Here is an 11,165-nt window from a genome sequence, read left to right on the forward strand (position 1 = left end):
CCTCCACCCTCTCACTGCCGCCTGTCCATTCTCATGCCTCCACTTTGTCATCACCCCCATCGTCATCATCGTCCTCGTCATCATCAGCATCTAACGGTGTAACATCAGCCCACTAGACGCCGCCTGTCTGTCATGCTCCTCCCCCCCCCCCCCCCCCGCCAGGGACGCCAGGTAAGGAGTCTGTCATCCTCACCCTTAAGGGACACCAATCATGTCAACAACACTGCATCACAAATCACAAGCCCGATAGCAGACATGTTCAGGATGGATGGCAGGATGGAAGTGGCATATGGGATGGAGGGTGGGACTGTAAATGATACTGATATAATGAAGGGTGGGGGACATAGAGGGGAAGGCAGCATCCATGCTATCCAGTGTATAGGGAAAGGGGGTAGAGATGTCCTGAGGTAATAATGTTGAAGGAGGAAAAAGTGGAGGAAAAAGAGAAAAGCTATGCTCTGACCTAGCATCAGAGATGAGAGGAGCCAAATAAAGGAAGGCACTGAGCAGGGGAGGCAAGAGGCACTTAGGGAATGACAAAGAAACTGATTTTGAAGACGAATGAAATAATACCCACCTCCCACTTCTCTGTCTGCCTCTCCCCCGCTGTCTCTCACGGTACAGATATGTAGGTGTAGCTCTTTCCAAGCTACTTCTTACTGTAATTGATTTCCCAGGGAAAGGGCGGCACTGCGGCTCTGCTTAATAATTAACTGACCAATCTTCAGCCCGGGAGAGGGTAGAGAGAGAAAAAAGGAACGCAAGAGGAAACGAGTCAGGCAGGCAGCCCCTTAACGAGCCGCTTGAGTGGCTCAAACAGCACAGGACAGGCAGAACTAAGGAGACAGAGAGAGACAAAGAGGAAGAGGGAAACATAGCCAGAGAGAGGCTGAGAGAAAAAAACAGCCAGTGCAAGAAAAAGGGAAAATGGCTCTTTATAAAATCTCAGATGAGCCTGCTCCCAGTCCTGCCTCTGTTTTTTTTAGTTACAGCAGCAGAGCATGCTCTCTCTGTGATTTAGTTTCATTCCCTATCTGCCAGCTTTTGCTCAAGTGAGAGGGATGAGATAAAATAAAAAAGGGTTAGTTTTCTAATACGGGGAAATTCTAAAAGTAGACAAAGGGAACCTGATATGATGATATGATCCACATCAAATAGTCTTTCTGCATCGTGTCCTATTTCAAAACTTCACAGAGCTCCATCCTGCCAGCAGAAAATACTAAAAACTGGGGAAAATGCACATGACATCTAGTGAGACCACCAACACTTTACCATGTTTTTAGGACCTTAAAAGACCTAATTTATCCCCTCATAAATTAAGATAGATTCTTTTCCATCTGTCCCTGCAGGTCTGTTTCACAGGGCCATAGCCCAGAGTGGAACGGCCATCTCTAGCTGGTCCGTCAACTACCAGCCCCTCAAGTACACCAAGATCCTGGCCCGGAAGGTGGGCTGCACCTACACGGAGACGGCCGACCTGGTTGACTGCCTGAGACGCAAGAACTTCAGGGAGCTGGTGGACCAGGACATCCAGCCAGCCCGCTACCACATTGCCTTTGGCCCTGTGGTGGATGGCGATGTCGTGCCCGATGATCCGGAGATCCTCATGCAGCAGGTGAGGGTCTGACACCAGCAGCAGATATCATACTTATACTGCGGTTATTGACACGAAAGACAGAGGAGAACACAAAAAACATGTTTCAGTGTGACCTTTGCACAGAGTTGGGGTGTGGCGGTGACCTTTACCAGGTGGTGTGAACTCATAAAACAGCTGGTGGTGTTTGAGATGTACATTGGTTTGGTGGTATATTTTAGACCCATGGTTCACAACCTTTTTTTTTTCTTTTTTTTTGTGATCCTTTAATACAAAGCGTTGTGTACTTGCAAAGCCTTCATCACAGGGTGCATGTCTGGATAACGAGCAATTCAATCAAAAAGTGATTTTCTCTTCTCAGCTTGATTGGAATAATTTTAAGACGTAGAATTATACAGTATTTCACAACATCAAAGAAAGGATAAGAAATAGTCCAAAAAATGAAGATAATTGTTTGAAGGAGAATTTCGTTTTTTTCTTATTTTGTTTTTTTTTTCCGTATTTCCTATTTTAGCTCATCACAATTCATAATCTGTACGAAATAATTAGAGGGTAGCATCAGAAGGTTTCTGGCTCATTTGAGGAGAAAAATGAGCCACATCTCAAACTGAGCTCTTGTTGTGCATCAATTGATACTGTAGACTTTAAAAACTCCACAAGACCGGCGCTTACAGGTTGTGAAATGCTGTTTGTGTAGAGCTCATCTTTGAGGTATTTTGCATCTTATAATGAAACAAATGTGATGTATTTGATGATAACACATGGTAGTATTAAAACTAGATCTCTTCTTCCTGTCTCTGACTAAGCTTGTGGTGGTGGTCCAGGTTTCTTGGCATAAATATCACATACAAAATATGACTGAAACTGATCCGACCTTACAGATAAATACGAAAAACCAAATTGTATTCAACAGTATTTGTAGTTGTAGTGAATTTAGAAATATGTCATATACAGAGACTGGAAACCCTTCCCTTTGAATATAATTTCAGCACTCAGTGTTTTCTTCCTCTATTTCACCACCAGGGGGAGTTCCTCAACTATGACATCCTAATAGGAGTGAACCAGGGAGAGGGGCTGAAGTTTGTAGATGACAGTGAGGACAACGATGGCATCTCAGCCGCGGCATTCGACTACACCATCTCCAACTTTGTCGATAACCTCTACGGATACCCTGAAGGTAACTGTATTCATCTTTCAGATCAAATTTGTTTATATAACTAACTACTCTCTCCTCTCAGATGACTGAGTTTTGCAGCATCGTTCCTGGTTTATTCTGGAGCCAATTAAGATGCAATCTTTTTTAAAGGGGTGAAAATAAAGGAGTCAAATTGTCAAAATATAGTATATCTTTAAACATGAACAGTATAAATTATTAACAAGTTTTAGTATAATAAATATATTCCCTAAGACCTGAGCTAGATGTCACATTATAGCCTACACGACAGTTCTACTTTTTAGATTCTCAAAAAAGAAGTGCTTCATTTTTTTGTTATAAACACAGTTTAAATTATTATATTCTTTCAGCAAAAATACATCAACAACAGCTCGTCCAAAACTACAGATCCCAGTAGAAATGCAACTCTTTAAAACATTATGTGGGCAAAGAATGAGACGAGATAAAATGTGAGCCCAGTGAAGTGTATCAACCAAGACAGGCATACTAAAGAGGCTGCCTATCATTGAGATTATCTTTCACCGTGGTGGGTCTGTGCTTTGGCCTTTGAGGCTCTGTGGGCACTAATGCTATCTCTCATCATCCCCCAGGCAGCCAGCTCCCAATCACAGTGCTGTTGTTCCTAACAGATCAACCTGCAAACCCCTCACAGCGGGCCACAGTCAAAATACACGCACATTTGGATAATGCAGTCACACTCCATCTCAAGTGCCTGTCATTCATTCCCCTCTCTGAGAGACGTACTCTTTGTTTTTGTTGCTCAGTCTGTCCTTGCACTTTTTTCCGTCTCACACACATACAGTGCAACACATACAAACAGAGGCCGCTTCATTTTTTTCCCCCATCCATCATTTCAATTCTTCTGTCTGCCTCCACCCTCTGTTTCACATCTATTGACCAGTCTCATCTCTCAAACTGCTCTATCACTGTCACGACTTTCCTCTCAACTTTCTTTATTTCCCTTTATCCTTTTTCCCCCCCCCTCCCACGTCTCACCTTCCAGGCAAAGACATCCTGAGGGAGACCATCAAGTTCATGTACACCGACTGGGCAGACAGGGACAACGGTGACATGCGGAGGAAGACCCTGTTAGCTCTGTTTACCGACCACCAGTGGGTGGCGCCAGCAGTGGCCACTGCCAAACTCCACGCTGAGTTTCAGTCCCCAGTTTACTTTTACACGTTCTACCACCACTGCCAGACCGAGACGCGACCCGAGTGGGCCGACGCCGCCCACGGAGATGAGATACCGTACGTGTTTGGTGTGCCCATGATCGGTGCCACAGATCTGTTCCCGTGCAACTTCTCGAAGAACGATGTGATGCTGAGCGCCGTGGTCATGACTTACTGGACCAACTTTGCCAAAACTGGGTAGGCCTTGCTGATGATTTTATTTCATATTATTGCTCTGTGGTGCAACCAGCTAGTGTAGTGCTTCCTCAGTGGTAGAGTAGAAGTGTCTGAAGGTTGATTTCTCTCACCAGATGGTCGTAGAGTTTTTAAAGTTTAGTCCTCTGTCTCACGTTGCTGTAAGTTCATAAATAAAAAAGCTCTAACAGAGCTTAGATATCAACACAATGAAGGAATCTTTGAACCTGATTGATTAAAACCTTGACTTGAAACCTATAACTGAGATGCCCCCTCTTTCGTCCACTAGGGACCCCAACCTGCCAGTCCCTCAGGACACCAAGTTCATCCACACCAAGCCCAACCGCTTCGAAGAGGTCATCTGGACCAAGTTCAACTCGAAGGACAAGCAGTACCTCCACATCGGCTTAAAGCCTCGTGTTAGAGACAACTACAGAGCCAACAAGGTGGCCTTCTGGCTGGAGTTAGTCCCCCACCTCCACAGTCTGCATGAGGTGCTCTTCCCCACCACTACGCGCTCACCGCCAGGCCCTCGCCCGGGCACCTACGGGCCCTGGCCCAGAACACCGGGCCCCCGCACCACTCGTCACCCCTACCCTACATTCCCGTCTGACCCGGAGCCTGAGGGTTCGGAGCGTCCCCACCAGGACCTCTTCCCCGGAGACACCCGGGACTATTCCACTGAGCTGAGTGTGACAGTCGCTGTGGGGGCGTCGCTCCTCTTCCTAAACATCCTGGCCTTTGCCGCCCTTTACTACAAGCGCGACAAGCGGCACGAGATGCGGCGCCACAGGCTGTCTCCTCAGCGGGGCGGCCCTGCCAATGACCTGGCTCACAGTCAGGAGGAGGAGATCATGTCTCTGCAGATGAAGCACTCAGAGCACGACGCTCACCACGACATGGAGCCGCTGCGGCCCCACGACATCCTCCGGCCCGCCTGCCCGCCTGACTACACGCTGGCGCTACGCCGCGCCCCCGACGACGTGCCACTGATGACACCTAACACCATCACCATGATCCCCAGTACCATCACCAGCATGCAGCCTCTTCATGCCTTTAACACCTTCCCCTCCACTGGCCACAACAACACCCTGCCCCACCCCCACTCCACAACCAGAGTATAGTAGGGACTGCCCTGACACAGCGCCACATAAGGACCAGGAAGACTGGCTGTGCCACTGATCTAGAGGGGAGGCCTCTGGATGTGGGCCTTTGTTCTGTTCTCTTATTCTCTTGTTTCTCCAAAAGCAACTCCACCTCCTCCATCATGTGCTGTCAAACGTAGCAGCTCCCTCCACTGGTGGTGTGTGGAGAAGCAACTGAACTGCAAGGCAGCAGATGATCAGCTCGGGGGGTGATTTAGATCTTTTAAAGATACTGTTTTCAAAGAAAGTCTGCCGTTTCCAGACTAAAGCCCTCTGACGTTTGTCAAAGGGACAAAATGCTTTTACTTTGGTGTCATCTCTTTTTTCTCTCACTGGTGTATTATGTGCATATATCGTTCTCTTTTCTACATCTGTGTCTTATCCCCTGCTTTGTTCCCCTTATTCAACATGTGATTCTCTCCCTCTCCCCAGTGCTCCTTCGCTCTAAGGAATCATAAACTACTGAGCTGTAGGAGGGGGCATAGAGTACATACAGTAAGCATATAGCTATGAAAACACTGATATCCGATACTTTCATTCTACCAGCATTCTTGGTGCCAAGTATGTACTACTGTGTTTGCTTTCTCATCGAGGGAAAAAAAACTAAAGAAAATTCTAGAGTATTCCTATTTACTGTCAACTAACAGATGCTGTGTGTTCTCATGACAAAGTGCCAAACTGGCCCTTGATTGTGTTTTTTCTTTTTTTCTTTCTTTCATGTTCTGTTTCTTTTTTTTTCAAGCATTTGTTTAATCGTTGTTTTTGTGGAAAGAATTTTTGCTGAAAATATAGATATAGAGAAATGATATTATATATAGTTATATATAAATGTGTACAAAGGAGAAAGTATATAAATGGGTTTTCTCAGTGGGGATCTATGCATGAATTATTTTTAAAGATGATGACGGGGGGAAAGGACACTGTATCTGTCAATGCACGTTTCCCAAATCTACTCAAATCATATCGGTCCACTTTGGATATTGGTCTTTGTTTAACCTCACAGAATAAGAGCATCACAGGAAATCCTGAAGTAAGTCAACAAAATCCACCTCTCCACCTCCCAACCCGACACTTGTTTATTAAAAAGGAGTCATCGACCACAAATCTCAGAAGATGTTACGGTCAGAGCAACAACTGTGAACGCACTCCTCCATTCATTCTCTTCCTTCATGATGTCATTTAGAGGGATTTCTCCAACCAGGTGATGCAACACGCCAACAGCTATCCCATCCCATCATCCTCAAGTCGCTACTTCTTCTTTCCATCTGTATGGAAATGCATTGCTTTTTTTTTTTTGCTTTTTTTTGGGGTATTTGAGGTACCAAATCTGTTGTTGTAGCCGGCGTGTACGGAATTATTTTTGTATTTCAGTGAGGGTGAGAAACAAAGCAGAGACAGGCAGCCTCTGCTCTTTTACTTACACCCTCCCTCTCCTGTCTGCACCCCTATTTCCAGCACATGCATATTCTCTTTGATGTGTGCCTGTGAGAGAAAATGCGTGTGTGCGTGTGTGTGTGTGTGTGTGTGTGTGTGTGTGTGTGTGTGTGTGTGTAAGTGTAAGTGTGCATGTGGTATCAAACTGCTTCACATTGGTATAGGTGGGCCCTAATTAGACAGTAAGGAGATAGAGAGGCAGACAGGTAGGATCATCCCCATGGTAAAAACTTAGACTCCACAATGAGCTCCTTCCTGCTGCTTACCCCAAACACCCCCCCCTCCATATGAACATCACTTCCTCCCTCCCTCCCTTCTCCTCCTCCCATCACTAGCTTTGTCTTCACCGCTGATGCCCACATTGCAGTGATCATCCATCATGACCATGAAACTCCTGACTTCACTGTGTCAGCACCGTTCTACACAATTTCTGACCTCAGTTCAGCTCTGCTATTATCCTCCCATTCAAGGGTTAGTTCACTAAGCTAGTGAGTTTTTATGAGCTCATCAGTTGTAAATTAAACTCTAAGCACACTGAGGGTAACCGGAGGGTCTTCGCGGCCCGCAGCACAGAGCTGCGAGATGAAAAGGAGGCTCGGATCTCCTAAACAGGGTAAAAGCAACACACTTGACAACTGCTGTTTCTGATTCCTCTCTATTTCGGGGTGAGGATGTGCAGGCCTACAGCTCAGCAATGCCCCCCTCTGATTCTCTGCTATGGATCTCAAACATGGATCTTGGGTTATAATCTGGTTAATACAGTATGTTAACTGAACTGATGTGCTGTTGTTTGAGCCCACAGGAACCCATGGTAGCCTACATCCGGTATGGGAGAAGTTAGTCACCGGTGCTGTCTTTGCTTGTGCTCTAGCTTTAGCCTGTTTGTTTGTTTTCTATTTTATTACTGCCTAACGGGGTGGTGGGGGAGGGCTGGCAGGGGAGAGATATACAGTAACTGGCTGCTCCTGTCAGAGATTTTGTACGCCTACTGAAAGGGAAATGTGCACAATGTAAAACACAAAACAGCTGACTTGGGTGTGCTGCAGGTGGAGAAATGCTGTGGAACAGATGATGGACAGTAGCGCAAGAAAAGGTGCACGCTGTGGAGAAGAGACTTTGGGAGGAGATTGGGAAAAAAAAGACTCGCAGCCTTAAATGTAGAAATCAGAATCAGAAGAGAATCAAAGGAGAGGATGAACTGATCACTAGCAAATAAGGAAATTCAAAGGCATGGCCATCTTTCTACCCACAATGTTTGCCACCTTGCTAATCTGTCCTACAGAGGATATGGACCCTTTTGTACTCACTCCTGTGGAAAAGGAGGCAGTGAGGGGTTGTGGAGTAAACCTCATCACAACACAGCTACAATGGCACCACTGGAGGTGACAACAGAAACAAGGTATTCAGTTTGGTCTGTTCTTTTTCTTTGTCTATTTTATAAGCTAACACTGGAGGGCGCCATTGTGCCAGATTCACTGCAGTCTGGCCACTGACGAAACTGGATGTGTGAAGAAAAATACCAAACTGGGTGGCAGGACAAGAGACACACAACATCTGGAAGAGAATCTAAACTGTACATTTTTAAGTGTAAGAATCAAACAGACAAAATATTTGTAAATATTAAGTTTCTTGTTTGTTTCTTTTTTCTTTTTTTCTTTTTTTTTGAGTGAATGAATGAAATGCTTATTTTGTGACAACAAAAGACAACAGGTGCAGTTTGCAAAAAGACAAAAAACAAAAAAAAACAAAAACAAAGGCCACTATCTTGAGGTTTCAAATTCATTCATTTTCACAGCATTCAAAAATATTTTTTTCTTCCTTTTGTTTTATTGTTCTCACATTGCCCATTACCACATGGGCATCCTGTAGCATCATGAATCAGGAAAGTCACTGTAGCAGAGTTCATCCCCCCCCTTCAGCCCCCACATGAGATGCTGTAGTTAGCATTTGTTCTGGGGTTGTAGTAGAAGCATCAACTCCTCTGCATCTTTTTTTTCTTTTCAACCTTCAGCAAACTTTTATTTTGAAATTGATCTAAGTATACTCCTGATGAATCTGTGCTGCTTGATCTGTGTGACTTTCAGAGGCTAAGAGTACTGATAAAAGCCAGCTTTGCCTTTTGCCAGCTAACTAATGTAATGATGGTGACGGTGTGGGGAACTGGCCAGTGATTCACGGTCAGGACTTCTAAACTGAGACACTTAACGCAAGTGCAGTCAATTAAATGTTAGCTCACTTCACATGTAGCAGTGTTTACATGTAGCCACGTAATCACATGTGGGACAGACATGAGGGCTTTGATACCATAAGATGCCTCATATCCTCATAGAGTAACACTACCACACATGCGGTCCAACGTTTTTCCTTCCACACACTGTGTTGCATTGTGATAATGGAAGTTGTGTTGCCCTTACAGTGACGTGATGTAGCAGAAAATAGTCCTGAACAGATGAGAGATGGATGACGTGAAGTAAAGCAGAAAAGTCTGTCCGACTCTGAGCATGTGTGCTTAACAGTGGATCAGACTGGATGTGCAGTATGTGGACGCACACTTAACCAAAGTGACTCACTGCAGCCCTGTGGTTCACACAGTTGGCGCTGGATTTCAGTTTAGTCTTATTTCAACATGCCGATAAACTGAAGTAAGGTGACTTCATGCACATCAGTGAGGTTATTTAGAGATCCCGGATCAATGATGCATGAAAGCACATGATTAACACCCCACACTGGCAAACATACACAACATGCAGTGACGCATACACACTCACATAAGCTTGCAAAGTTGCACCTGTTGTCTTGTTTTTACATTCTTTGTTGAATTCAGAAACCCAAGACTTGAGATGAAGAAAAATGTTAAATAAAGGAATTTAAAAAAAAGATGATTATTAAAAAAAAAAGTAAAGTAAAACTATATAAATAAATGAGGTGATGATATTTCTGTTTACTTTAGAAGTTATTATACACTGTATGCTGTGATTCTGATCTGGGAAACATTAAAGACATTCATAGCCAGACGGCTGATTTTGTTTCTTTATTCAGACAGTTATCAGATGAAAGTAATGTAGACATGTTGACACGATCACTTGTTGACGGTTTAAATGGCCCTTAAATTATTATGTAATTGTAACTTTTTGGCTTCAAATTATTTACAGACCCAAAGAAAAACTAACTAATTCCAGACTGTGAAAAATTGAAAAAATAATTCTTTGTTTTATTATCATATTGATTTCATGTATACCATTCAAATACTAAAAATGAATAAAATACAACTAAGCTCACACCAAAATACAGAGGTTAACATTTCTGCATGTGCTTTTAACATATAAAGTCTCATATACAGTCATGCAAAGTTTCAAAATGTAAAGTGTAACATATCAATAAAACATAAAGAAGATCCATTATTTCTCACAAACAGGTCAAGTGTGAAATGTAATCTTGGATAAATGTGACCAGTTTGCACTGGTTTTCAATTCAATCCCTGTTGTAAACTTTAATGGTAAAATGTGAGTGTATTGGCAATTTGTTTTGGGTTGTCATTTTATATACATTATGTTACTTTTGGTGATTCACCTGTATGTCACAGATTAAACCCAAAATGTTCATAGCAGGGGGACTTATACCTCTACGCACTCAAAATTAAAAAGAAAATGTTAGTTGCATTATGATTAGTATTTTTTTTTTTTATTATTAGAGTTGCAAATACTGTATGAACATAATCTCAATCTGTAATTCGCTGGCTGAACTAAAAAATCACAGGGTTGTAGCAGTATTGGCAGTTTCTTTTTGACAAAGTGGCAGCCATACTTCTTACTTGATGTTGAATGACTGTTGAAGGCTGGCTTTTGCCTGCTTATCTGTAATTCTTTTCCAGGTTGAGGGAATATCAGCAGGCTTTGCATGATATTCTTCGGCAAACTTTTTGTTGAATGTTGCCATCACATATTTCCAGTAGTCTGATGCCTCGAGGCTTACATCAGGAGGAATTCTCCAGGTGGGAAAAATGTTACTGTACTCCTTGTAAGGGTGCCATTCAAAATTTGTTGCAAAGCATCGAAATTTCCTGTCACTGATCACGAGAGAAGAGCATACATCCGTTACAAGTTTTTCTGAGTGGTGAAACCTGAATTGCCCAAGACCATTGGAGCGATGAATCGAAGCCCAGTGCTCAGTATGGGCATTTCCTCCTGCCTCACATGGAGCTTTGCAAAACGGACACTGTTTACCACATCCAATCAGTCTGGTGAAAATCTCATTCTGAGGCTTTAAATGAAGATGCTTCAGTTTCTTCTGGATGTTTGATTTTTTGAACTCTTCTCTAAGAGCTTGTCCCATCTCATTTACACACTCTGTTAACCAGTCAGCAAACTGTTCCTGGTTCGCGTTGTTCAGAATCATGAAAGCATTAAGAGCATCCTGGGAAATGACCAGTTTATCTCCAAGTTCCTGACACA

At 43.6% G+C, this 11,165-nt stretch overlaps 2 protein-coding genes across 2 annotated transcripts in view; one reads left to right on the forward strand and one right to left on the reverse strand.

Moving 5' to 3' along the window:
* The window catches only part of nlgn2a (neuroligin 2a), a 175,365-nt gene extending 169,989 nt beyond the window's left edge, over positions 1-5,376 (forward strand). The window contains exons 6-9 of the mRNA XM_023396599.2: positions 1,350-1,615; positions 2,618-2,771; positions 3,772-4,138; positions 4,425-5,376. Coding sequence (XP_023252367.1) covers positions 1,350-1,615; positions 2,618-2,771; positions 3,772-4,138; positions 4,425-5,259 — 1,622 coding nt within the window. The 3' untranslated portion in view covers positions 5,260-5,376. The remainder of the gene's footprint in view (positions 1-1,349; positions 1,616-2,617; positions 2,772-3,771; positions 4,139-4,424) is intronic.
* Positions 5,377-9,730: 4,354 nt separating this feature from the next.
* LOC147817272 (interferon-induced very large GTPase 1-like) lies at positions 9,731-11,159 on the reverse strand. Its single transcript, XM_087171220.1, has one exon. The coding sequence runs from the start codon at positions 11,107-11,109 to the stop codon at positions 10,522-10,524; it is 588 nt and encodes a 195-aa protein (XP_087027346.1). The 5' UTR covers positions 11,110-11,159; the 3' UTR covers positions 9,731-10,521.
* Between the last annotated feature and the right edge of the window lie 6 nt (positions 11,160-11,165).

Source organism: Seriola lalandi, unplaced genomic scaffold (assembly GCF_002814215.2).
Source record: "Seriola lalandi dorsalis isolate HSWRI2012SDOR001 ecotype SW California unplaced genomic scaffold, Sedor1 jcf7180002054979, whole genome shotgun sequence".
Lineage (NCBI taxonomy): Eukaryota > Metazoa > Chordata > Actinopteri > Carangiformes > Carangidae > Seriola > Seriola lalandi.